Genomic DNA, 27,331 nt, shown 5'->3' with positions numbered 1-27,331 from the left:
TTTCTGGCACCTATGTTCCTCCGCAGAGTCGCGGCGCATGTCCGCAGCCGCAGGAGGCACGTGAGCTGCAGTGGATGCGCTGCGGCTGTTCGGACAAACATAGGCCCTCGATGTGCTTTACGCTGTACCGGTTGTAAACAAATGAATCAAAGTGAGAACAACTAGCGAGAACATGAGCCTTCGAGAATAAGGAACCATCAGGAATAGAAAACAAGAAATAGGCAAGTTTCACGTAGGGGGCCTACACAGGCCTACCTTAGGAGCACATGATTCGCTGCAGAACTCGCATGGTGATCCAGCGCGATAGATGTGGTTTCCTACGATGTTCCCTCTGGAATGTGTACATTGTTATTACGTAAGGGGAAGAAAAAAAGAGTTTATCACCATTTTTAATCTTATAAAACTAAGAAACTATACGGTACAATTCTTCTACAAAGATTTCGTAATAATCTCATTTAAAGAAGCGAAAAAGCCCTACTTTGTACGGAAATATTTGAAAAACAAAGTGTTATGTAATTTAAACAACGTGAAAGTATAATAATAGCTTAGAATTAGAGATCACTGCGTTGAAAGGCGAATGCATTTTTGGAATTTGCCAAAATTATGTGGGAGTAAAAATTAGGAAAAGGTAGTTATAAGAAAATAAATCTTACCGTTCAGCATAGCGACATACGACAAATAATTTGCCAGCACAGTTTTGGATACCACATCCTAGACGATATGACTTAGCCCAAACCATCTATAAAAAAGGAGTTGGTAGGCTAGGCTGTGTATACTGCACAGAACACACAATATCCACTCTTTTGGCGTACCCCGTATCGTCACGCAGTCGTCAATATACTAATTATCGAAAAAAAAACTTGGAAAATTGCTTGAAAGAGATCTTATCTCTCAAATGTTACTTTAGGCACTCTGCATGTGCGTGATATCGCATAAAAATGTGTTGAATCGGTCAAAACGCAACAAACTATCAGAAACATTTAACCACAACATGTGAGGAAAATCTTATCCAGGCTACTTCCTTTTTTTAGAGCTACAGGAGAGTCAAAACGACATGAAGCACGTGCGGAATTGCGTACACAGCTTTTCTCGAGGCGCTTCTGTGGAGCGTGGTGAAATCCTCGCTAGCACCATCCATCGCTGCAGGTCCCACTTCGATCCCAACTGCTGTCTCCACCACGCTGCTTCGAGCGCGTTATAGCTACAGTCAAGATAAAACGACAGGAAGCACTGTGTAGTTGCATAAGCGGTTGCGGTCGAGGCGGCGCGGTGGAGTTGGCGGTTGTAATCGAGGTGAGTCTATCGCGAACTGCAGCAATGAACGATGGTAGCAGGGGTCCTCACTAGATCCTAGCCGCTGCGCTCCACCGCACCGCTTCGACCACAGTCGCTTACGCAACTGCACCGTGATTCACGTCGTTTTGACTCTATTATACGCACATAAATGCTAAGTATTTGCCTGAGTAAAACGTAGGGATGAGTTCGTTTTGTCATAACTCATCTCTTCGGTGAATATCATCTCCTTGTTGAATCTTTCGTTGGGCATTTCATTCCACCATGCATTAACGGCCTGTAGTAATATGTGTAGACATCAGATCCCTACAACGTGATGAGTAGAATACGTTTTTCTTATTTACCTTTTCTGCAGCATTTTGCAGGGAGCGTGAGCTACCGGAAAACACGTGAACGTTCTCTCCAACATCTTCTCTCGAGAAGGAATTCGACATTTTCAACGAGCATTCACTAGCATGTTGCTGAGCTTCAGCTTCGAGATCGCAGTCGTACATCTGTAAACTTCATGTTTCTAAAATGTTTCTTCAGTGGAATGACCTCCTACAACAACGATATTTTATGGATAGTTGCTGAATTGAACTTGATGGTCTTACCATGTAATACATATCACCAGCGGTCGGTAGCCGATCTTCCTGTATGTTCGATGCGTTTTGTTGATCAGGCTGTTCTGAGGTAGTGCTAGCCTCTTCTAGGTCTTTGAGATCATCTGACTCTATTGGTACATCTCTTTCGAGAATCCTTTCCTCGAGAAGACTTGTCGGACTGGGTCGCGGTTCATTTTGAATGAATCCTCGAGCAAGTTTTGCCCTAATAGGGAATAGTGAACCAGATTTTTGAGAAAAAGAGTTGGAGTTTCAGATTCCCTGAGGTAACGTACCGAAACTTATTATGTGTGTTATGAAACTTCTCTCGAATGGTATCGGTCATGTTCACATTTTGCGGACAAATTTCGTTGGGCTCTGAAAAGTATCTTGTGATTATCTTCTTTATCATATTCTTTAGTACAACCATTAAAAAAGAAGTGAACTAAGTATATAAATAAAAACAACAAATAGATTAGAGGCATCACCCTACGAATCTGGTGTGGTATGGATTTTCGTTGGAGTATATCTATCGGGTCTATAGATTATGAATACAAGGGTGGTGCGGCTCATCTCTCCTTGCATCACTGTAAACAAACGGCTCCGGAATGCGGTTCCTTACGACTTCCTCTATTGCAACGCGCCACCCCTGTGCCCTGCCCCCGCCTGCGATTCGTCGAAAATCCATTCCGGCACTCCGATGGGCAATTCATTCCATTCGACGAATCGAAGGCGGGGGCGGGGCGCACGGGTGGAGCATTGCAACAGAGAACGCCGTAAGGAATCGCATTTGAACGCCGTCTGTTTACAGTGGCGCAGCGAGAAATGAGCGGAACCACCGCTGTATTCATAATCTGCGACCCCAACCCGGTATAAGTATACTCCATCGAAAATCAATACCACGGCAGATTCGTGGGGTGATGCCTTTGATTGAATCAAACTGTAATAATGACAGAACAATACCAAATACATATTAATGTTGTTGTAGTTGTAATAACCAAATTATTAAATGGTGTAATCTGTTACCATGCATCATTCCAGCTTTCAGAGAGCTTTTCTGCACAGCTCTTGGGATTCGTCCTCAATAGTTTCTTCACATGCAAATTTGTCGGAAAACACTTGAAGAATTAAGCTGATTTTAGAATTCAAACGAGTATTCGCACTTCAAAAAAAAGTGAAAACAATAAATAAAGGCTGTCAATTGGTTTGCATGAAGTCCATTCTTTGTTATTGGTCAAGTATTTGCTTACTGAGTACCAGAGAAGATTATCATACGGATTATTGAGAGATTTTAAGAAACTCTACAGAGAACACAAAAAAAAATGTACCCATTGCTTTCAGTGATTATCAATGTTTGAAAGATAATATGTAACGAAAATGAATGCTAATAACACAAAATAAAATAAAGTTGTTTACAAAAAAAAACAGACAACAGAAACACTGTGAGCATTGATTAATCAGGATGACCCACCTGGACGAGGAAACAAAACATGAGTTATGCAAATCCCATCAGCACATAATGAATACGGTAAAACTGTACAATCGTTGTCGTCCGAACAAGCTGTTCCCGTTTCGTAAAGAGGTTGTCCAAGAATTGGCCTGAAGTACTGTGTTGATCCTTGTTTATTGCTTTTACCAAGAGTTAAGTAAGTAAAAGTACAACTCGTAGTAGAAGTCAAGTAAACATTAGCATTTCCGGAGGAAGACCATTTTAAGAAAAGGTATGATGAACTATCCAGTAGAAACGACCTCAAGTCGTACAGAGTGATGCGATTTGAGCCGGTTAACTCGCCCTTTACTTTTTTCCCCAACATATTCCGGGATAATTTTCGATCATTTGCCATGCTAAAATTGGTTGATGTAAAAAAAAGCTTGTAAAAAAGGACTTCATGAATTGGATTGGTATGATTTTTTCTTGAATTTTCACGAAACTCATCATAATGCAACGGAAATGATCTCGAATAAGCTTATAAGACATAAAAAAAAGAAGAAAATTCTGGTCTATCGGGCATGAGCGATTACTACCTACAGGAACTACTTAGAATACCTAAAAGTATCCGCCTGCGCCAGAAGATTGAGTATGCTGCGCTCGAACTGCCAAATGAAGTGCTTCTACGTTGGAAATCCTATTAGCGACGTGTGAGGTCAGAATTCTGTTCCATTTTACTTGTGCGGTGGAATTTGGAAATTTTTCTGGTCTAGTGCTTGGAAATGAAACTTGAAACTGGAAGATTTTCGAGTTGGTAAGAGGTTTCGCTGCGCTACGAAAGCACAGTCGGTCGATGGTTCAAAATCGATTCAGAGCCAACTAACTTCCACGCTTTCTGAGACCGAAAATTGATACCAGACTCGTCTGAGAGGACAAAAACACTGACTTGATACACTCTTGGCTCTTTTACGGGCTAGAGACATACTCGTAAACTCCAAACTCTTCTGAATTGAATCGCATTGGTGCATCCCAAGCGGATTAAAAAATGCCATAAACTTTTATATATAGCCGGGCATAAACGACATGCAGCGCGGACAGTTGCGCAAGCGGCTGCGCTCGAAGCAGCGGAGACAGCGGTTGGAATCGAGGTGGGACCGAGGCGAACTGCGGAGATGGATGGCGATAGTGAGGATCCTTACACTATCCCAACCGCTATGTTCTACCGCGCCGCTTCGAGCGCAGCCGCTTGCGCGTCAATGTTTCTCGTCGTCTTGACCCAACTATGGCCCTTGATTTTGTGGTGCTGGATAAATTTGGAATCGATAATTTTTGGAATGGTAGCTGGGAACTTACGGATTCGCGTAGAGGCATATAAGAACGGCAACGAGTGGAGTACGTTTACTAGTTGTGTTGCATCTTTTCAAAGCGCATCCGAAGTCGTTGTTCTTGTAATATATCAACTGAAAACCATCGTTTCCATTCACGTCGATAAAGTTTTGCGGATTCTGGACATTCTTTTTTCTTCTTTGCATCGCATTAACAAAGCTTTAAAATATAATCAAATAAAACAACAATAGTAATATTAATTGAAAGTATAAATAACTTTAAGCAAAATTTAAGTTTATAGTCAATAAATGTTATTTTTTTCATTTTTCTAGCGTTTTAAAAAACCCACACTTGGTTAAAGGCATCACCATCCTGGACGGATCTGCCATTCAGGTTGGAAAAGAAAGAAACATTCCAGGTGAATATGACCCCAGCTATGAGAATGGCGAAGGAGTTAAAGGCATCCTTTCACGAATCTGGAGTGGTACTGATTTCCGGTGGGATATCCGTATATGGGATCATAGATTATTGAGAAATGGGTGGCTCCGTCCATTTCTTCCTAATTGCCGTAGAAAACGGCCCGCAAGATACGGCTTCGAGCGTTCCGACGCACTATTTTCCACAAGGAGTTCGATTGGAGCGCGCCAACGCTGTGCACGCGCGCATCTTCCGGGCCGTTTTTTACGGCAATTAGGAAGAAATGGACGGAATCACACCTCTCTCCATAATCTACTATGTATAGACACTCCACCTGAAATCCGTACCACCTCAAATTCGTGGGGTGATGCCTTTTAGTGACTACCACTGCTTAAAAATATCTTATGAGGCAAAAAGAAGGTAATCCATAAAGCTGTTGCTTACGTTAGCAAATGACTCGAGCCGTAAGTCATTGTATGTGTTGTTTTCATTGTGTAGACCAAAAATTTGAACAGGTGCATACCAATCACTCAATGCAATATCCACAAGTTCTTTATCATTCAACAATGTTAAGTTTTCGTCTTTAAAGCTGAAAAACAAAAAAATTGAATTTCAACAGCAAATAACTTTAAATTTTCCAGCCATCCACATACAATCTTATGTTTTGTGCACCTGTAGTACCACGTACACGCGAAGAACATTTTTGAGCAAGTCTTTGAGCCTCCGTTTCTATATTTCCAGAGAATACCTAAAAATAATTGCTTGAGATTTGACGTAAGTAAACAGAGGAAGAGATAGTTAAACAATAGTCAAGGTCTCTTTAATGGGCAATTAAGGAGAAGACAGAACTAGAGCTAAAATTTTGTTGACACCCTTTTCGAGTATCAGTCGTTAGCCTTGGAAAACAAAAAAGAAAACTGACAAGGAAAAGAATTACCGACAAAGAAAACTCGCATAGACACATGGGAAAATGTACACCCGGTTCAAAACCACTTAAACCTCCCAAACTCGGTGCTAGTTGAGCGCCGCCGCGGCGTCTTCTTCTTCGTTGCAGGACGCTCAACATTATTAAGAGTGTACAGTCCCATAGGTACAAGTACAGTACATGGGCGTCCAGCAACGAATAGATCGCAGACACGCGCAAATGAAACGCAGGACGGAGACAACAGATTTTAACAAGACTCTAATGTTTTATACTTTATCGTTTTTTTTTTCTAGAAAAAAAGTCACCCACCATCCCGTACATGTTTTTTGCCGGCGGCAACGTTCCATTGTTATTCAGTGCGGTGCCCAAAGCTAGTTTTCTTCGGATCCCATCGTGACCGTTTACGATGTACTCTATAAGGTCGTCGTCAAAATCCGCATATACTGTAGAAGACGTCAGCAGCCATGTTATCTGAAAAATAGTAGGTCTGGAACATTTCAGAGGATCTGATCGCGTACTAGTCTGTGATCTACATACAATTTTGCGCTGATCTACGTATGGTTCCTATGTATGTAGATAGAGGATAAAGAATAAAGTGTCTGGTGTTAATCAATCCGCTTGGGACCTGCGCCATCATGTTCACTTCAATTCTGAATCGTTTGAGGTTTACGACTGTGTAATCAATGTGCCAAATCAGTGTTTTCCTCCTCTCAGGCAAGTCTGATACCAATTTATCGACCCCGAAGGGATGAAAGGCTTGGTGAGCACTAGGGCAGACTCGAACCTCCGATCGTTCGTGCAGGAAGCGGGACCTCTAACCGCAACACTAAACTCGTAGATGAATGGTACAAAATAAGAAATAAATTTGGTCAAGAATGAGTTCTTGAATTCTAGAAATTCGCTTAAAAAGATGTCCCCACATTTTTTTCATGAGCTGATTCAGGTTCTATCCAACGATTCACGTCAAAAAGGCTCGATTTGGGGCGCGATTACGTACATGATTCCGAGGGTCCCACGACGCCATCTCAAGCGCAATTCCTCAACTTCATATCCGTTCTTTTCAACTGTAGCTTTTCATTCTATTTTCTTTTTCACGCAACTGAACTCCCTCCAAAGCTTTATTTGTTGCTTACTCGAATGCATTTTTGGTCGACGCACCTTCGAAAGATTTTTCTTACTACATTTGTTGAATAAATAGGATGGTCGACATGAAATGTGACGGCCTATGGAAAATCCAGAGAGGCGGTGATTTCTTGAGCCAAAGAAAGCGGTAGGAACACTAAATGGACCTTACCGCAAAGCTGGGCGCCAGCTCACGGCGCAATGAAGACACTGGAGTCTTCCGGATTTCCGGACGGAGGTCTTTGGTCGTCAAACTCTCCCAATCTCAGTCTTTTGGATTTTGCTGTCGACTCTTAGACAAAAAGGGTACTATAATAAGCAGTTTAAGTCACTTTGTTTGCTGAAAAGAGCCCTGGATGAGGCATGGGACATGGGAAATGATCGTTCGCATCCTCAAAAATTCCCCGGAAGAGATTGGATGCTTGTATTGAAGCTAAAGGCGGTCATTCTGTATGTGATGTGTGAGAAAATACGCAGAATTTTCTGGCTATAAAGCTAAAAATATTTCTTATTTGGATTAATTGCTGCAAAGTTGTTCGCAGTTTTTAGTCACACATCATATGGACTTGTATTCTACACATAACCATTGTAAATCTTTTTTATCCTCATTCTTTTCTACAGAGGTCAAATTACCATTTTAACTATTAGATGGAATGATTTTCAGCAACTAAATAGCTTTTTTTTTAGTATTTCTATGAAAGGATTTTTTCTAAAAATGGATTTTATTTGGCCTGTACTTTTTTATATGCCGTGTAGGATGCATTCGGCCATTCCTCATTTCTAGAATGTGAATAGAAAAATAAAACAAATTTGTAATACCACCGGTTTTTCGAAAATTATTTCAATTCACCTTGTTTCTCTACAAAGGAGACAAAGAACGTCTAACGTCTATCAAATATTTAATGTTTCTTGTCGGGAGGTTGAGCGCGAGTGGAACCCCCTCTTTTTTGTTTTGGTACATATTTTTAGGATTTTTGACAGAGTCATGAAAAAGAAAACACAGAACACCGAACATCGTTCATTTTACTGTGGAACAGAAAAAAGCACTGCCACGTTCCTTTCCAAATGTGAGAAAAATTTGGAAATTTTAATTAATTAATTGGATTTTCGCAGTGAATTGTAAAAAAAAGTGGAATATTCAAATATTCCTTTGTTTTCTTACTACGTCCAGGAAGAGTGTTCGATGTCCAAGAACATATGTGTACAAAAAGAAAAAAGTAACTAATTGACAAAAGAGACGTAAACAATGACAGAAAATTTCCGCCCGTATGTGGATCAGCACTGAACGTCGCAATTTTCCGCAGTCGATAATGTGGAAACTTGCCCTGTTTGTCATATGTTCATATAAGTTTCCAGGAATAAGGTCAAGAGCCTGGGAAGAGTTTTTGCTTATTTCTATGGAATTCTGGTATTGATTGTATGTGATAGGTTCTGTCCAATAAATCTCTTTCCACGATCCTGAGCACTTTGATTTACAGCAAACTGAGCCCTAATCCAGAAAAAAAAAATCAATAATCTATCACCTTGATGGATTATACATATGGACTATTCTGATAGCTATATTGTTGGTAGAAATGTCTTTGTTATTCAATAAAAAAATAAAGAAACAAATAAAAATAGAGAATAAAATATCAAGTCATTTATAAAATTATTAAATTTAAAGTTGATGGAATAAAGAATAAAGTCTCCGACGTAAAAATTCGTTCGGGATGGGCTAGCTATGTACGTTTTCCTGCAATTCGGAATCGTTGTGTTTTTAGGACGCGTATTTATTCTATAGAATGATTTCTTTATTCAGTCTTGATTTGAAATTTATTTATTTATTTGTTGAAAACACCTACAGGTGTGCCATAAAAAAAACAGGGTGGAACAGAGCTCGCTAGAATTTCGCCTGAATTTTACACAATAAGACCTTCAAAGCCAAATTATTAAGTAAAAATTAAATGGAGCTATCAGGAAAGTAGGAAAGGAGATTATGGGAGAAACTAATATTATAAATTCTTTAGGGGAACCGTTCGTTGCGTTATACGAATTTCTGGAAAGTCTGTTTGAAGATCTGATTAAAATGCTGCTTATTTATAAACGAAAAAAAAACAAAGTGGAAAAGGTTAGTTGAAGAATATTCCAGAAGAAATTCACCATAAATTACTTACAATTAATATGTACATATGAACCAGTGAAGTTGAGGTTAGAATGTTGAGTTATAACCGAGTGCCACAATATAACAAGAAGACGGGAAATCGATTTAGGCGATGCCGACTGGACGAGGAAAAAAAAGTGAGCGATACGTTCGTACTTTTCTCTTTTCTTTTCTTTCTGTAAACTTGCAACTGACGAAATTTTGCAGAAATTCTGAGAATGTTAGTACCAAAAAGTTTATTGATTGAGTGAATTTAATGAGTGTAAGAAAAATAACTGAACACATATGGAAAGATGGCTATTGATTTGAGTCTACACATGTGGGGATCAGGGTGAGATCAAAAGGCAATCAAATGAAACATCCACTGTGAAATCAAATCACCGTCCATACTCACCGTGAAAATAGTATTTGTAATCATATAAAACAAAAAAAAAAAACTCTCCATACAATTGGCGTGAGACACCGGTGACTCACGGCACATTGAGAAAGACGTTTTTCCCATAGAATAACTTAATTATTATAAACGAAAGTTTCTTTGTGCATTCATTTAGTGATTGAAACACCGTTTCCCATTTTTCGCGGATAACCGTGTTTAAGACATTCTTATTTTTTTCCGGGATTTTTTTCTTCTAGCGTTATTTCCTGTGATTCCTGCAATGTTTATCGAAGGTGTTAGTCTTGTTATAATTTTTGGATTTTTCTATAATATTTTTTAAAAATTTCTAAGTGATGAATATGTATTACATAGGGCTGACATATGTGCAATGTCGTGTCCCATTGTTTTGTGTTGATTTTTTTCGTTTTTTTCCCCACATTTTGGTTTAAATTAAAGCAAAACTTTTTTGGAACCTAAATAAAACTCCTTATTACTTCTCGCAACCTTCTTCCACTTTTCTGATATACTTTGAATGGACCTCTACTATAGAAATCTTTCCTTTCCAAAGCTATAATTTATGGAATTAAGAAAATCGTATAATTTGTGGGATAACTCAACATATTTTTAAAATAATTTCAATATATTTTCTGCTGAGTAGATGATAATTATAATCTGGACGCGAAGTCTACGCACACAAGTCGTTGATGAATTTTCTTGCTAAATTTCTAAGAATTAATTAACCCTCCAGGATCTCTGCCTTAAAAATTATGAGCCTTAAAAATTGCACATAGTTGGATGAGCACCTTCGCGTTCGTCCAACTATGTGCAATGTTGTGAAAGGTAAATAAAGTAAATAAATAAACACAGCTGATCCACTCCTAAAATTTCCAGTGAAACAGAATTACACACAATAGAACTCTATTTTTAACTGTATTTCTACAGTGAGTGTCTTTTAGCGTTTTTGTTGTTTTAGAATGTAAAAGCGATAAGGTGTAGATTTTCCTGATTTTTTTTTTAAATTTTGCTCACAATATTTCGAATGGAACCAGGCAGGTGCTTATTTCACTGACTACAGTCACTGGGATTTGTTATTTGATGCTTGTCACTCAATAATGCCAAATTTTCTCCTCTAATAACAAATCGCGCTATAAAACTGCGCTTCTATTCGTATTACAGCAGTTCTAGCTCGTTTATACTCAAGCTTCAATGGCTGTAGTTGAAGAAATCAATTCAGTCTTGCTCTAGAGAAATTTAAGTGGTTTAGTCAATAATAATAATAATAATAATTTAAGTGGTTTAGTTTCCTTTTTAATTTCCTGTAAACATTTTCCACCAAGGATCGATTCACTCTCTGTTGAAAATAGTCAATCAACGAGTCAAATCTTATAGATAATCCTGTAGAAAAAACATGTAAACACTTCAGTCTTATGGATAATCCTGCAAATATTAGGCAAAAAAACAAGTAGTTGTTTTGTTTTCACTCGATATGTCTGCTGCTACATCGTTATTTTTTTCTAAAAACATTCTATAACTATGCATGGCCTAGTTGTGGCGGTCTTAGTACATAAAAAAACCGTTCGTTCCTTCTTTCTAACAGTAGCGAATGGCGATGTCGTGTTTCTGATGTTACGAAGTGCATTCATGAAGAAACGGATCCCTCCAGAACCGCCTCTTAATTTTTTTTAATCACTTATCAACAGTTTTTATTACTTATCAATTACTTTTATACATCAGTAGAAAAAAGTTTCTAGAAACCAACAAAAATCAATAGAAACTTTTTCTATTGATGTAAAAATCAATTTTTCAATAATTTCTACATAATTAAACACTAGTAGAGGTACTGTACAAGTACTGCTAACAGAAGTAATCGATTTATTGATCATGTAAAATATGTTGTTGTCTCTTCTTTTTTCATGCATACGCCTTAGACAATTACCGACTTTTCATTTGTGACTATTTCTTCGGAGAAATTTTCTGTCTTAAGAAGAATTTTTTAAAAGATTTATGAAACGTCGATACTATTTTTTACTGGGGTAGCCGTGACGCGCATTCGATTGGTTACGGGCGCACGGAATGCGATAGATACATAGATATTAGAGATAGACAAATTTGATAGAAATAGAGAGAGAGAGAGAGCAAGAAAGAGAGATAAAGAACAAAGGAAAGAGAATGGAAGACAGAATGCGCTAGGCGGCGGATGCGTTGCGGTCACCAGGACAATCATAAGTCTCCTTTATCATCTCATACATCTCTTTTGTACTGATTTGCCAGTAGTCTCAGTTGCACCTACTATATGCTTAATTTTCCCGATTTTTTTCTCGATCTCCATAGATTCAGCAGGATTCACTGCTACAGAATCCATGATAGTTCAAAATACATGTATTTTAGAAAATGAACATTTTACAGATGATGACATTCATAATAGCTCTTACTGTGGTCGCTGTTCTAGCTGCCGATGATTCTTCGTCAGTAGAAGATTGTCTGGACTCGAATAATGTTGCTGATTTTCCAGCTACAGCTAAGGTAAAGTCCTCTGCGATTTTATTGTGTTGTTAGGAGATCAGTTGAGAACACGTGAAGCTCACAGCTGAGCATGAAAATGGAAAAAAATCCAGACATTTATTTCATGCACCCTTTCCCAGCTTATTAATTCACTTTTTTTTAAAGTCTGTTTTATTTCTTCTTAGAGGCACCACCGTTTCAATCTGAGGCGGTACGGATTTCAGGTGGAGTATTCGCATACGGGATCGTAGATTATGAAGGGAGGGGTGATTCCAGACGGCTGGCGCGCTCCAATCGAACTCGTTGTAGAAAATAGCGCGCCGGCCCGCTCGAAGTCGTATCTTCCGGGCCATTTTTTACGGAATTAGGAAGAGATGGACGAAATCACCCCTCTCTCCTTTATCTACAATTCCGTATACAAATACTCCACCTGAAATCCGTGCCACCTCAGATTCGTGGGATGATGCCTTTAATTTCATCTTGAATCCCGAATTTTATAATTATTTTTAGCTCGTACAATGTAGCAAACAAGGATCTGCTTCAGTCATCACTAAATGTGTAATACAACTATTAGACAGCATTCCAGCAGATCAATACGACAGGGAAGTAAGCCTATTTTATCCTTTTTCGCTGAATTACTTCAGTTCGTTGTAGATTTGGTACTTGAAAATACTACAATGTATGACATATAAGTGCAATTCCTGGAAAATAAGATTTTCATCCACGGAAAACGTGAAAAAAATGAAAAAAAAACTCTTAGTTAAATTTTCTCTCTGATAAGGTCGACTTATAATTATTTGGTTAGAACCAATCATCATTTGTTACCGTGTCCAGCTGGACGCAATAGGTGACGTTACTGAATTTCTAATGGCTTAAAGGCATCACTCCACGAATCTGAGGTGGTACGGATTTCAGGTGGAGTATTCGTATACGTGATGGGAGACTATGGAGAGGGAGGTGATCGCGTCCATTTCTTCCTAATTGCTGTAAAAAACGGTCCGGAAGATACGGCTTCAGGCGTTCTGGCGCACTATTTTCTACAGGGAGTTCGACTGGAGCGCGCCAGCCTTGTGCGGCGCCGCATCTTCCGGGCCGTTTTTCACGGCAATTAGGAAGAAATGGACGGAATCACCTCCCTTTCCATAGTCTCCCATCCCGTATACGAATACTCCACCCGAAATCTGCACCACATCAGATTCGTGGGGTGATGCCTTTAAAAATAATTGTTGTACTTTCTTGTTACAAAAATTTTTATCCAGGCACAATTTAGAGCAATGAATCGAATGTGGTCGAAGCCGCCCTTTGTATCTCGAAGCTTTAAACGAGGATTTTGTGGTGAAGAGAACACAGGAGATCCCTAGAACTACTTCTACGTTAAGAAAAGATTTCCGATTTACCTCTTATGTTGACGCGAAATAAATTTTTTTATTTTAAATGAATAAGCATAAACAATTACAGTTGAGAATGATGATGGTTCATGATGAATGAGTCGAAGTTCTGCACATTATATCAGTTCCTACCTCCACAACGGTCCATAATTATTTAATAAGAAATATTTAAGAATTATCATCTGTAAAAAAGTAGTGGAGACCAGGAAGGTGAAAATAAGAACCCTGAATAAGCAGTTCAGTATATTACGGCAAAAAACTACCGTAAGGAAACAAAGAGGAGACGAGGAACTAACCAGAGTTACTAAGACTTCAAAGATCGTTTGGTGTATGCATCATATTCGCATGATTCTTGCATGTTACCGCCCTGTTCTTTGATGCCTTCCCTCTTCTAGACATATATGCTTTGGTTTCGGTTTACCTAAGCTATTCAATACGTCGGATGGCAGTTCCGCCAATCCGTGAAGTATTGAAAGTTCCACGAGAGAGCAGTGCGCGAAAAGCGTTAAGTCAGCAAATAGAGCGCCGTCGTTGGTTTCGGTCGTATATAAATAGTAGCCGAGCGAAGTTTAGAGACTACCTCACTTCTCTCACCTCTCATCGTTATGAAATTGTGAGTTCTATGTGTTGAGAAAAAAAAGAGAGTAATGATGTCCTTTCTCTATGATCTGGAAAATGATCTACAATTTTTTTTCAGGATTTCTCTCCTATGCCTAGTGTTTTGCGTAGAGCAAGTGTGCTCACAGTACCTTTATTACTACTATCCATCCACCTATACACCTCTTTACTACTATTATTATCCAAGTGTCGCACTCTCGCAGCCGGTAAACGACGGTGGTGCTGTCGATGCCGCGAATGTACAACAATCTCAACAGCAACAGTACTATATGCAGCAGCCATATCAACAACAGGTATGGGTACTGTATAAATCCCTAATTTCTTTCCTCTTTCCTTAAGTAATCAATCAAGAAATTTGGGAGCAGTTTAAGGGCAAAAAGAACAAAACACAGTCTGTGTTTATAATCCTCTCGGGTTTCTCGTCGTGATCGTTTTTCTTTCTTCTTTAAAATTTTAAATTAAATTTTCTTTAAAAAGTGAGAGATTTGTAATTCCTGTACGGAAAGGAATTAGATCTTTTTGACATCGCATAGGAGACCTCTGCCATACCCTTTCTAAAGGAGGCAAATACAAAAGGAACGAAAAAGAAGTCGTACAAAAAACCCCACCATTTTCCTACAGAATGAAAATTCTATCGGCCCATGAATACTGAATGGGTTCGAAGGGAGAAAGGAGTTCGGGGTGCACCCCAAAAATTTCTAAACAAAAAAGTTCTAATTGTTACCTAAGAAGGTCTGACCCACTAAATAGAATTTAGTTATTACATTAATTACCATAATTATCTCATGCTAGCGTTTGCAGCCATTCAAACTTCTAGTACGGTGCTTTTACCATTCGTGGTCCCCTGGATTTTGACTTCACGAAGATTTCCACCGGTGGGGTACGATCGCTGCCTTGATACCAACAAGCCATTCGTCAAATTCTTTCTTGGAATTTGATGCAACCTCCGGCTACATGGAGGGTGTAGAACAATAAATAAATAGAATATACAAAATAAAAAAAACAAATAACTAATAAATAAACCATAAATAAATAAATAAAACATGGAGTAAAGCTCATCAGAGTAAATTCACGAAGAATCAGGAAGTTTACATAAACTTTTTTTGCCTTTACACAAATGAATGGTAAATTTCCATTTGCGACTTTCTAAAATATTTCTCGATCAAACCCTAAACAATAGGAAGCCACAACAAGTTTTAAACGTCGAATTTTCTAGCTGTTAAGCTTCCATGGAGAGGCTTAAAAAGGCATTACGACGAGAAAAAAATTCGGCAAAAAGATGTTTGGTCAATCAAGTTAACTGTGTTAATTACCATTAATTAATTGCTATTAATTAAAGGCATCACCCCACGAATCTGAGGTGATGCAGATCTCAGGTGGAGTATTCGTATACGGGATGGGAGACTACGGAGAGGGAGGTGATTCCGTCCATTTCTTCCTAATTGCCGTAAAAAAACGGCCCGGAAGATGCGGCGCCGCACAAGACTGGCGCGCTCCAATCGAACCTCTTGTACAAAATGGTGCGCCAAAACGAATGAAGCCGTATCTTCCGGGCCGTTTTTTACGGCAATTAGGAAGAAATGAACGGAATCACTTCCCTCTCCATAGTCTCCCATCCCGTATACGAATACTCCACCTGAAATCTGCACCACCTCAGATTCGTGGGGTGATGCCTTTAATTAATTAAAGGATAAAGGATAAAGTCACTGGCGTATCAATCCACTTGGGATGCGCCAACGCGTTTTACTGGAATTCGTAATCGTTGAGGTTTTGGAACTCGTGTTGGCCTATACAATGACTTGCGGGGGCCAGCCGATGATCAAGTCAGTGTTTTTATCCTCCCAGACAAGTCTGGTACCAATTTATCGACCCCGGAGAGATGAAAGGCTTGGTTTGCACTAGGGCGGTTTCGAACCCTTGACAGTGTGGCTACAACGGACCTCTAACCGACTGCGCCACAGCCGCCCTAATTAATTAATTAGTTACTAGATTATACCAACCCTGGGCTAAGCGCCTCAAACCTCAAGAAATTTGCGTAGGTCGACTACATAGAGCACTTGTTGGGGTGCTTAAAACCCCTACCTCCTCCTCCCGTCTTCTCCAACAACGTCTTTTCCATAATTCCTTCTCAATTACTAAATATTTGCAGCTTTCCTCATACCACACAGATCGAATACTGAATATCACACATTGGAAATGGAAAATCTCGTAGATGCTGCTTTCGAATATCCTGATGTTACAAAATGTAGCTACATCCACTTTTAAAAATATGACAATATTGTGATGTGATATTTAGTGTCGTACATGCATTCTTGTTGATATAACTGCCGATTTGCAGTGATTTTATCAAACGGTCGAAATTAAGATGTCTCCATCAGTTTTATTCGGTTGAAGTTTAAGGTCCAACCGCAAGTGTATACCAATCAACAACAACAACCAGCGCAGCAACAACAACAACAACTGCAGCAACAACAGCAACAACCGCAGCAGCAACAATTGTTCTACAGTCCCGGAGCAGTACAGCAACCAGTGCAAGGATATACACAATACAGCCAGGTAAGATTTTTTTAAGTCGCGGCTATTAGCCAACTAACCGATTCAGGCTGGCAAGAAGTAAAAACTGTTTCTTGAGAAAAAAAAGAGCTGTTGGGACAGTTGATGATTATGTCATTTAAAATTACAAACATTGCCCATAGTCTGCCCGTTTTATGTTTGTCTGGGTTGCCGCGACGCATGACTCAGCAGGCGGGACGTTCATGTTGATACGCGTACACTTTTTGCCCTATCGATCTCAAAACTATCGATCTACACTTTAAGCGGTGCGAAGGATAATGTAAATCAACCAAACTTGCGTTCGTTTTGTGCAAAGGAAATTTCAAAATTTCCATATACGTAGAATGAGAAGAAGTGACCAGTGGTTTCAATTTGATTTTTTAAAATCATTTTTTATTTTAGCCTAACTCTCAACAGTACGACTATAATGCGCAATATGCTCAACAGCAACAACAACCGACATTTCAGTACAATCAGGTTGGATCTGGTCACCAGTTCCATCTGTATGTTTCATGAGAAAATTTCAATCAGGGTGCTCAACAGCAGCAACAGTACAACGTACAAAAGGATGCTATCCAGACAGTAACTCCAACGAATACGCTGAACTACAATAGTCCTCTTAAAAAGTTAAGAAAAAGGAAATAAAGATATTGTCTTCCTGATAAAGATAAGATTTCTTGTGTATTTGTTCTGGAACAGAAGAACTGGTTGCATGCATGTCGACCTACGTATTCTCACAAACAGTGACCAGTGGTTTCATTTCGATTTTTTTAATCATTTTTATTTTAGCCCAACTATTAACAACACGACTACAATGCGCAATATTGGGTTGATCTTACCGAGAAAACATATGGCAAAACCAATGGATGCATCATACACAGGATATTATTCAATAGGGAAGAAACTAAAAAATGATTCAAAATCGCAACCTTCCACCTTATCCTGGGTTCCATGCATTTCTGTTTGATTCGTAAGTAAGATCCAGGGAAGGAAAAGCCGTGGAGAAGTTATGATCCATACAGACAGGAAAATAGTGGCACAGTTGTAGTCGTCGACACCTCCAGTGATTAAGAATAGAGCAACAATAGTGATCTTAATCACTTTGACTCCCTTTGTATTTCGAACTGAACGAGCGGCCGCCAGTAATCCTTCCGTTCGTCCCGTGCCGAAATCGCCCAATAGTTTCTCCTGACATGTGGGACACGACGAGCATCGAAATTTACTTTGTGAAGAAGTCTGACCATTGAGTCGGCGGGCTTCCTGTGGTGCACTTGATATCGCGTGGAACCCAGTCGCCCACGGTTCTGGTGCAACGGGTGTCGTTGAAGCGCATAACGTGTCCGGCCCATCTTATTTGGCTGTACTTGGCAGATGCGGCGGTGTCTCTGGTCCTCGATCGCTGACGTAGGGCAGAACTTCGAATTCCGTCTCTTAGTTGCATAAAGCGGGATACTCCTAGCATCACTCTCTCGATTGAGCGTTCAATGACGCTCACCACATTTTTTTTCCTGAATGAGGTTAATATATGTTAGAAGATCTTCAATAGTCGGATCGAAACGACCGGATGTTCGGTCCTGTTGCGTAGATGGGTGACACCTGCTTGCTGGCACCATTCCTCGCTGTAGTTCGCGATATTTCCACCTCTATTCCGACTGCTACCTCCACTACGTCGCTTCGAGCGCAGCCTACCGAACCGTGCGGTGCTCAATGTCATTTTAACTCTACTATGAGACCATCACTAGCTCTACTCGGACGCCAAGGTCCCGCTTTGATCCGAACAGCTCCCTCCACCATGCTGATCGGACCGATGCTGCACAGAGTTTCAACCCGTTTCGACCCGACTACATAGAATATTTTGAAGTCAAGGCACTCAGGACGTATTTATGAGATCACGGCCACCAAATTCATCACAGAATTATTTTCGTAGAATTTATTAACGTTGAACGTTTTGTGTAGAAAGATAAAGTCGGTTGGTTAGTGCACTTAGTATTTCTCTTCATTGAAGGTTTGGATCGTCCATTATTTCAGTCGCAGTTTCTACTGCACTCTATAAAAGAAGGAGAATCAGGGAAGGAAAAAAAGGAATCGCATGGACTATGTACAAATCCTACCAGAAGATCTTCTTCATTGGATGATGAATCTAACTCCAACAAATCGTACAAAACAGTAGAAAGATAGAGGATTGAGCTCTCTTTTAGTTTACAAACATTCAAATCTTCACCGCGACTCATGTAGCATAGCGCCGGTAAATCGTCCTTAGTTAGATCGAGTTCATCCAGAACCATACCGTGCTCGTCAACATCCGCATCCAATATCGCAAACTCTACGCCAGGCTGAAACATGCTGTAAACAACGTCCCAAACTTCAAAGGCGAGAGCGATTCGGAACATTTAAGGAATATTGAGGATATTTGTTCATTTCCATTAAAAACACCTCCTACTGTCACTTAAACTTTACCTCGCAGACTGCCGAAGAATGAGTATTTGAAGATACGAAGCGGAAAAAAAAATTATTTAAGAATGCCATAAACTAAACGTACCCTCTGATTTTTCATGGCTACATATAAATTCTCCTTAAACTGCGCATATTTCGGCGATTTAGTATCGACCATAACAAGAACACGCTCCCGATCATAGTCTTCCAGAAAAGATATAAGACTTTCAGATTGAAGTCGAATTATTGTTGGTTCCTGTAACGATCTACAGTCAATACTAGATAGAAATCTGAGTGGAATTCGTCCAAACCTACCGTCATAACAATAGCATTCAAAATGAACCTGACAAGCAGGAGAACGAGTTACAGAGCGAAAAATGAAAATAGTTAGTAAACACGTTAAGTACTACAAATATGATTGCTCGCTATATTTTCCACACATACAGTAACCCACCTTCATTCTATGCGGAAACTGCGCACTATACATATATTTAGAACGACATGAAGCCCGGACAGCTGCGTAAACGGCAGCGCTCGAAGCGGCGCGGCAGAGCGTCGCGGTTGGAATCGTGCAAGAACCCTCGCTACCGCCATCCATCTCTGCAGTTCGCCAACCGCTGTCTCCATCGCACCGCTTCGAGCGCAGTCGCTTACGCAACTGCCGGTGCTTCATTTCGTTTTGACTCAGCTCTACAAAGCTTACGAAAAGTGTAAGTTTCGCGGTTTTGAAGGCAGCATACCGCGAATCTGATCTTTGATCGAAGATCGGTGATGTCTTCTCTCCTTCCTGTTCAGGTGAAACCAATATATAGGCTGCTGAAAGGACAGGAACGTGTATAGTGCGGTCAAAACGACATGAAGCACGGGGCAATTGCGTACGTGGCTTCTCTAAATGCGGTACGGTGGAGCGTAGCGGTACTGAGCATACTGGAACCTATGCTGGCACCAGCCATCGCTGCAGTTTGCGATGGTCTCACCTCGGTTTCAACTACTGCTCCCGCCGCGTCGTTTCGAATGCCGTGCTTCATGTCTTTATTTATTTATTTTTTCATACATAGAGAAGCGTTCTAACGTGCCTCGTAGGAACTAAAGCGATTCTCACACCGTTTTTTACAGTACGATTAGGGAGAAATGAGCGGAACCACCCTGGATCTCGCAATATACATCCCCATCTCTAGCTCTCTGTACACCTGACCACGTCAGATTCGTAGAATGCTGCCTTTAATCACCTGCTTCTACCTACGCCTTGCGAATTCTAATGTGATTTCTGGAAAATGTCATTAACAAATAGGCAGACGTTTGCGTTGCTGGTCGTCTTCTTTTCCAGAGTTTTCTTTAATCTTCACCTTTTTGTCCTTTTTCTCCTGAGTATGGAGAAGAAATTCTGTACAACGGAGCATTGTCAGTTCAGAGCTACCTGATTCAGTATCCAGTAAGACTTCCGCTCTCGGGGAAATGTTCACTAGCAAGAAATTTGCTTTGTCTGTGTATATTGGTATCCAACAAATGTTAGTCCACGTACAAACGCATCACGCTGTGGAAATGTGTTTCCATTCGTCTTAGTACAGAAAATGTTTCTGCAACAAACAGCTATAGTAGAATCAAAAGGACATGAAGTGCAGTGCAATTGCGTACGCGGCTTCTCTCGAGGCGGTACGGTGGAGCGTAGCGGTTAGGAGCGTACTGGAACCCTTGCTGGCATCACCCCTTCGCTGCATTCTGCAATGGTCCCACCTCGGTTCCAACTACTGCCTTCACCGCGCCGTTTCGAGCCGCGCCGTACGCAAATGCACCGTGCTTCATGTCGTATTGACTCGAGTATACGTTTCCATCGTATTTTTTCTCCCGTAGATGTGTATATGTGGGGCATGTGTGGGGAACGAGCTGTGAAGCTCGATGCGGTTGCGTAAACGGATGCGCTCGAAGCGGTGCAGTGGAACGCCCGTAGCGGTTAGAGGGGGAAGCTTCACCTGGAACACCCGTCGCTGCAATTCGCGTTGGTCCCACCTCGATACTATCCTCCATGGCTGTACCCGGGCTTCATTTCGTTTTGAACCGACCATATCTATTATTTCATGTCCGCTTTTTCCAAATATTAATTAGTTGTTTGTATTGGTAATTGTTGGCTGTTGTCTTATTTTATGAGATAAAATCAAGCGTCTAATACTGGTGTCTTTTTTCCGTACTTATAAGTGCTGCTGTCAAAGAGTATCGACTTCATGTATATAATAGTATTGCTGGATGTTTTCAACGTTAAAAAATCGTGAAATTTCATTGATTTCACTTCGTATGGTCTTATGGAGCGCATGCATTTGTCACTAACTCGTACATACAATTTTCCTTGATTTCGTTTTTCCCCGTGTTTCTTTCTTTTGCTTTCAGATTAGTGCATTTAAGGACGGTTGCCTTTTGTACAAAATTCAGTTTCTTGGAAATCAATTACCTCCACATATTTGTTTGGATTTTCTACAGATGTACTTTTGTGGAATTCGTACTAACGTGACGTTATTTCTGTCTTCAATGTTTTTTTCTTGGCATTGTTACCTACGCGGAATTTGTGGAGGAACGACGCACACACTGCCCCACTATGTGAGTTTTTGCAAACATTCGTTCCATATGAACTCTTTCGTTTTCTTTTTTCTTTCTTTTGTTTCTGTTGTACAGAACCGTGCAATATTACATCAGACCGAGGGGTCAAAGGGAAAACAATCGTTCATACTTTTTTCTTTTAGTAACTTTAGTTTACATGTCATAGATCCTCTAAGACTCATGCTTAGGTGTTAGGGTTCCGCTTGATTTAGTTATTTACTTTCAGAAATAAGAAAGCCACTTAATGCCCTTCCTCAACTACATTTTATCCGGGGTCAAGTAGTATTTATTGTCAAGTCAAGTATACTATATATTTATATTTCGTATTGTAATAGTATTTATTTTTATTCATTATTTTATTAGTCAGTACCTATTTTCTATATTATAGTAGCATTTTTATTTTGTATCTGAGTAGGGCCTGTTTTATATGTGCAGGAGATGATAACGTTACTGTCATCATAGGAAAAAAGGGGTTTCACGGTTTGCGTACCTGAGTTGAGACAGGGCGACACCCAGGACATGCGCGATATTGGGTACTAATCGATATATGAGGGGAATAAAATATGAAAATCATTTATTCAAAAGAATATTTACTTTTAGACGGTAATATCTTAGAGAAAAAGGCTTAACCCCATCTCCACTTCTTCTGTTGTTGCAGTTTTTAATTTACTACAGTAGTTCATGAGCAATGTAAAAAAAAACACGTCAAAAAGTAAGATATCACATTTCTCTATCATTCTTTCTATTTCTATTTTTTTTCGTTTATTCATTCTGTTGAATAACATTCGTTTGAACCCATATACGATTCAATACAGCCGTATATGTTTCCTTTTGTTGCGTATCGCCAATATTGCTGCCAAGAACGTTTTTGATCACTCTCCTGAAATGAATTCAGAATCGATTTTTGTCCTGGAATCGAATCAATAGTTGGTTCTTCAGCCAAAGAACCTTAAGTAACATCATTTTGTTCAATATTTACTGTTGACATACCAGTCCAATCATTGTCTTACGTTGGATTTTTCGCGTGAAGAGGCACCCCTCGCCAACCGTTCAAAAGTGTAGATGCTCCCTTTGGTGAAGGGGAGAACCTTCTCCAACCGTCCAAAAGTGAAGGACGTCGGAACACCGATTCCGACTATCTCATCTATGGTCAGTTAGCTAAATGACTTAACGAACAATTTACTGTAACCTAACTCATAAATGAAGTTTTTGCTGCAGACATATTTGATGACTGGTTTTTTTACGTGTTTTTTTTTTGGTAGAAAAACGGTTTTCTAGAACTATTAATACTTTATATCAGAAAAAAGAGCAGTGGAAGTTGACAATGTTTCCATCATAAGGGAAAGTACACAGAATGAGAATTTTACAAATTCTAAGGCAGATCTAATCTTTCTCTTTATTTCTCTATTTTCTTGAGTTTTGTTTCATATATTCACTTTAAATTATTTGAATCTTATGGGACGTCACATATTCATGAACTAGTGCTAAGGTACTTTCCCCAGCTCACCAATCTGTTTTTTGCTCATCCGAAGAAACTCTACATGACAGCTACTGATACATTATTCACATTTTATTTATGTACGTATTTTCATTATTTATTGTTATTTTTGTACTGAAGGAACACGTTGTGCTCTGGCGTCTACAGAATAGACATAAACGATCAAACTGGTTCAGGTCCAAATCTTACCTTTTTCCTTCGTGTTCATCTCCTGATACGTTGTGTTTTCTTTTGAAAAATTTCCGTAACGATGGATGTGAATAGCATGTCCAAATAGGAATAGCAAACTGAATGATAAATCGAATCTGAAACATACTCATGAATCCTCTTGTATGAAACTTAATAGAAGATATTGCTTCGCTTATTGACGTGACAGCCAAAAAATATATACGATGTTTGTAAAGGTCGCGGTCCGGTCGCCGGTTTTACGTGGACTTTGACACTACAGAGTTTCCACGCTATCACGCATGCACATTTCTGCACTTTTGCTGAGAATGTTCCTGTTTTTAGTTATAAAAACTTAGTTTATTTGAACAGAACCGACCACTAAGTTACTGTGGGTAATTTACGTGCGTTAGAAGCTGGAATATATGTTGTTCATAGTTCATCGTTTCTTATCGCGCCTTTGTTGAATCAACTTTAGGAAACAATAAAAGTCACTGGCGTACATCAATGCACTTGGGATGCGCTAACGCGTTTTAGTGCAATTCGTAATCGTTGAGGTTTTGGAACGCGTGTTGGCCTATACAATGACTTGCTGGGGCAAGCCAATGGTCAAGTTAGTGTTTTTATCCTCCCTGACAGATCTGGTACCAATTTATCGACAACGATAAGATGAAAGGCTTGGTTTGCAGTAGGGACGGTTTCAAACCATCGACCATGTGGTTACAACGAACCTCTAACCGACGACGCCACACCTACCCTATCTTCTGTTAAGTAATTCTCATTTCTCTGATGCGACACGAATACTTTAAAGTTTTGTAGTTGCTTAGGTTAACACTTTGGGGAAACCATGTATGTGAAACGCAGTGCCCCACCTAGAAACTTTAGGAAATCCATGTGTTAGATGTCGAATAACTGTTATTATTTATGAGCCACTTTTTCATAGAAAAAGTGGCTCATAAATAATAACAATAACACTGCCTTATGAGCCGCGCTGAGTTCTCGTGAGCCACTTTTTCTAATTTCATCCTTTATCACATATTTTTTTTGTTTACATTCCAGGTTTAATTTTAAAATACCATAAAGGACTATCACAGTTTCTATATTAAACCAGTGGTCCCTTACCAATTGACAACAGATGAATTCATAAAGATAGGGTGTGTTGGCACATCTACTCATATCGAAAGTTCGGGAAACTCCAAAAAACTGTTCCACTCCAATATCGAATACGGTAATTAATGAGTCGCATACGATTATCTGTAAATATTTAATATTGTATATACTCCATATTATATTTATTCGCTTAGTTATACCCTCACTTGTAAAAAATTAAGAAATGAAATCAAGTTGTTCCTTTTTTTCAAAATAAAATCAGTTATTGTCGATGAATATTTGAAAGAAAGGCTTCATACTTACTGGTATAATAATTTTTAAAGCTTTAATATTTTCGGCAAGTTGATAGCGAAGTCCTAGAGTCATTCCTCTACCGGCTACCTTTCTTGTCATATACTTATTACATGAGAAAAGCATCACTAGAAGCTGAAAAGATGAGAAGTGCTGAATAGAAGTCTTTAGAAGTTTCTCACAAATATGAATGATGTCCTGAAAAAAGTACTCACGGATATGATAAAAAACATCATAATTAAGAGAGCATATGTATGTCTATTTCCTGCGGAAAACCATGGCACATATTTCAGTGCAGCTATTCCAGCGGAGAGCAATAGCTGTAATGTAAAAATTTGTTGAAGCTACTTTCCTTAAAAAACGCAGTTTCTACTGTATCTAATTCTATTATATAATAATATTCTTATCTGTTTTATTTTTTTATCATAATGTTTTTTTATATAGTCTTGTATTGACATTTTTAAAACTATTTTCTTTCTCTCAAGTAACTGCTTGGAAATTTACAAAACCTTGGAAAGTATATATTATGAAAATAACAAAGAGATTCGATTTATTTGTAGTTTGGAAAAATTAAATAAAATAGAAAGTAAGTAATAAATAAATAGTAATAATGAAATAATAAGTAAATAAAGCTAGTAAGAAATCTATAATGTGACTTTTTTTGTTGTTTTTTGTGTTTGAAAGTTTGTTTTTTTTTTTCTCGACAGAAATAAAATATTAATAAAAGCTGAGAAGTCTGAAGAGAGTAGAGTGATTTTATACGTTCTTTAGTCCGGTGAAAACGATTACGTGTTATTATAATACTCTACTATTATGTATGTATGTATTATTCATTAGACTGCGCTCTTAATAGCTACTGTGGAGGTAGCGAATGCCATCCCGCTTAGACCTTCGCTGTCTGCAACCAGATGGCGATAAATAAGGGTCCCTGAAGATGCGGCGCGTGCGCAAGGCTGGCGCGCTCCAATCGAACTCCTTGTAGAAAACAGTGCGCCGGATCGCTCGAAGCAGTATCTTTCGGGCCGTTTTTTATGACAATTAGAAAGAAATGGACGGAATCACATTTCTCTCCGTAATCTACGACTCCGTGTAGGGATAACCCAACTGAAACCCGCTCCACCCCAAATTCGTGGGGTGATGCCTTTAAGTCGTTTCGATCCAAACATGCCTAGAGCGCGAATTTTTCCTTGTGATCATGTTAGTTATCAAAATCCTAGCACCTTTAAGTTTTAGAACCTGTCCGCGATATGTTTTTTTAACTTTTTATTCATATTTTTTATGTTCATTTTTATTCCGTCTTTTTATTTTTTTATATTTCATGTTTTTTTTCAGATAAACTCCAGGTATTATTATTTCCGGAAATATTCAGTTAATTATCATCCGTGTTATGAAAATCACTGAAAAATACAGTATCCGCTACAAGCCATTCAAGTTTCATCAAGTTTTTTTTACTTTTCTATATAATATACTGTTAAAAATCTGTGCTTAAATGATTGATAAGATAAGAGCGAGAATAAAACAACCAATCAAATCAATCAATGTTAACGGTTTTGTGTAGATCTTATCAGAAAACAAAGATGATAAGGGATAAAAAGGACCGCGGAGGGATGAAAGGCTTGGTCGGCACCGGGGCGGTTCCGAACCATCGACAGGGCTGCAGCGGACCTCTAATCGACTGCGCCACATCGGTCCAAGTAAAGATGAAGGGTAAATAAACAAACAAACAAATAGACAAGATAAAATATATAAAAATATAGAGATAAAGTAATATAAAAAATATGTTGATAAGATTTTAAAAAGCGCTTCCTCACACAGATTGGCTGACATAACCAAAAGTAGAGCCAAGGTCTACTATGTTCATACTGTGCTGGCCTGCTCGTAGCCACCACCCGCTCCAGTAGAAGCATCATTGCACATAGTGATACGTACATATAGAAAACGTCTGGAAGTTCTCGTATTTTATTCAGTCAGGATATATCTTTTGAAAGAAAACAGAGGGAAAAAGAACTCCACATACCACTAGCCAAATGAATTATGTTCATAGCTGTATCAGTTTTCTCAAATAATCGTAGAATGTTAGAAATGGCGAGAAGGAGATCGCATACGGTGTAGCATAGAAGAAATAACGACAATAGAATGCTAAAAGAAAAATAAATAAAGAAATGAAACAAACAAAACAGTAAATTAAAGAGTAAACTCCATTTTGGTTTTTTTTTGTTTTTCACATTCTATAGTAATAACTTATCCGTAAATAATGGACGCTAATATTTCTCTTTCACAAAATTCCCTCAGTTATTGAAATTTCACCAAAAATTGACGTTGGACATTGAAATTGATTATTTGACGTTGCACGACGTATTTGTTAACATTGCGTAAATAGGAAAAATCAATAACACTAATGAATAAAATATACTTTCCGTATTTTAGGTAATGCTTTTTTTTTTAGCTTTTCCTGCTATTATCAACCATAGTATATGTATAATTTTGAAGGTGTATGCAATTACTAGCTGTCACTTATTTTTATAATTTATATTTTTTTTGTACTTTTTTTGCTGCAATTTTCTCGGTGTCGTTT

At 38.9% G+C, this 27,331-nt stretch overlaps 5 protein-coding genes across 8 annotated transcripts; 3 read left to right on the top strand and 2 right to left on the bottom strand.

Annotated features, from left to right (window-relative positions):
- Positions 1-228: 228 nt before the first annotated feature.
- Positions 229-9,261, bottom strand: RB195_015965 (uncharacterized protein; the record flags this gene model as incomplete). Of its 2 annotated transcripts, none has more annotated exons than XM_064206922.1 (12): positions 229-331; positions 654-739; positions 1,460-1,570; positions 1,638-1,787; positions 1,887-2,100; positions 2,171-2,252; positions 3,346-3,473; positions 4,657-4,763; positions 5,491-5,635; positions 5,700-5,794; positions 6,281-6,442; positions 9,247-9,261. In XM_064206922.1, the coding sequence occupies 12 exons, from the start codon at positions 9,259-9,261 to the stop codon at positions 229-231; spliced, it is 1,398 nt and encodes a 465-aa protein (XP_064062802.1). The 2 variants fall into 2 exon arrangements, with proteins under 2 accessions (XP_064062802.1, XP_064062803.1); XM_064206921.1 differs by lacking the exon at positions 9,247-9,261 and adding an exon at positions 6,969-6,995.
- A 2,754-nt stretch (positions 9,262-12,015) lies between these two features.
- Positions 12,016-13,432, top strand: RB195_015964 (uncharacterized protein; the record flags this gene model as incomplete). The annotated part of the gene is made up of 3 exons (XM_064206920.1): positions 12,016-12,132; positions 12,622-12,717; positions 13,382-13,432. The coding sequence occupies 3 exons, from the start codon at positions 12,016-12,018 to the stop codon at positions 13,430-13,432; spliced, it is 264 nt and encodes an 87-aa protein (XP_064062801.1).
- Positions 13,433-13,941: 509 nt separating this feature from the next.
- Positions 13,942-17,637, top strand: RB195_015963 (uncharacterized protein; the record flags this gene model as incomplete). Of its 2 annotated transcripts, XM_064206918.1 has the most annotated exons (6): positions 14,105-14,112; positions 14,197-14,410; positions 16,518-16,673; positions 17,073-17,147; positions 17,202-17,296; positions 17,460-17,637. In XM_064206918.1, 6 exons carry the CDS (start codon positions 14,105-14,107, stop codon positions 17,635-17,637), a joined length of 726 nt encoding a protein of 241 aa, XP_064062799.1. The 2 variants fall into 2 exon arrangements, with proteins under 2 accessions (XP_064062800.1, XP_064062799.1); XM_064206919.1 differs by lacking the exons at positions 14,105-14,112; positions 17,460-17,637 and adding an exon at positions 13,942-14,039 and having other exon boundaries at positions 17,202-17,315.
- Positions 17,638-18,255: 618 nt separating this feature from the next.
- RB195_015962 (uncharacterized protein) lies at positions 18,256-18,519 on the top strand (the record flags this gene model as incomplete). The annotated part of the gene is made up of 1 exon (XM_064206917.1): positions 18,256-18,519. The coding sequence occupies one exon, from the start codon at positions 18,256-18,258 to the stop codon at positions 18,517-18,519; it is 264 nt and encodes an 87-aa protein (XP_064062798.1).
- A 147-nt stretch (positions 18,520-18,666) lies between these two features.
- Positions 18,667-24,882, bottom strand: RB195_015961 (uncharacterized protein; the record flags this gene model as incomplete). 2 transcript variants are annotated; one of them, XM_064206915.1, is made up of 7 exons in its annotated part: positions 18,667-18,717; positions 18,782-19,003; positions 19,210-19,359; positions 19,419-19,446; positions 23,380-23,495; positions 24,478-24,609; positions 24,769-24,882. In XM_064206915.1, 7 exons carry the CDS (start codon positions 24,880-24,882, stop codon positions 18,667-18,669), a joined length of 813 nt encoding a protein of 270 aa, XP_064062796.1. The 2 variants fall into 2 exon arrangements, with proteins under 2 accessions (XP_064062796.1, XP_064062797.1); XM_064206916.1 differs by lacking the exons at positions 23,380-23,495; positions 24,478-24,609; positions 24,769-24,882 and having other exon boundaries at positions 19,419-19,424.
- Between the last annotated feature and the right edge of the window lie 2,449 nt (positions 24,883-27,331).

The sequence above is a fragment of the Necator americanus genome, chromosome V (assembly GCF_031761385.1).
Source record: "Necator americanus strain Aroian chromosome V, whole genome shotgun sequence".
Taxonomy (NCBI): domain Eukaryota; kingdom Metazoa; phylum Nematoda; class Chromadorea; order Rhabditida; family Ancylostomatidae; genus Necator; species Necator americanus.
The sequence above is the reverse complement of the archived record's forward strand: the minus strand, read 5'-3'. Positions and strand labels throughout refer to the sequence as shown.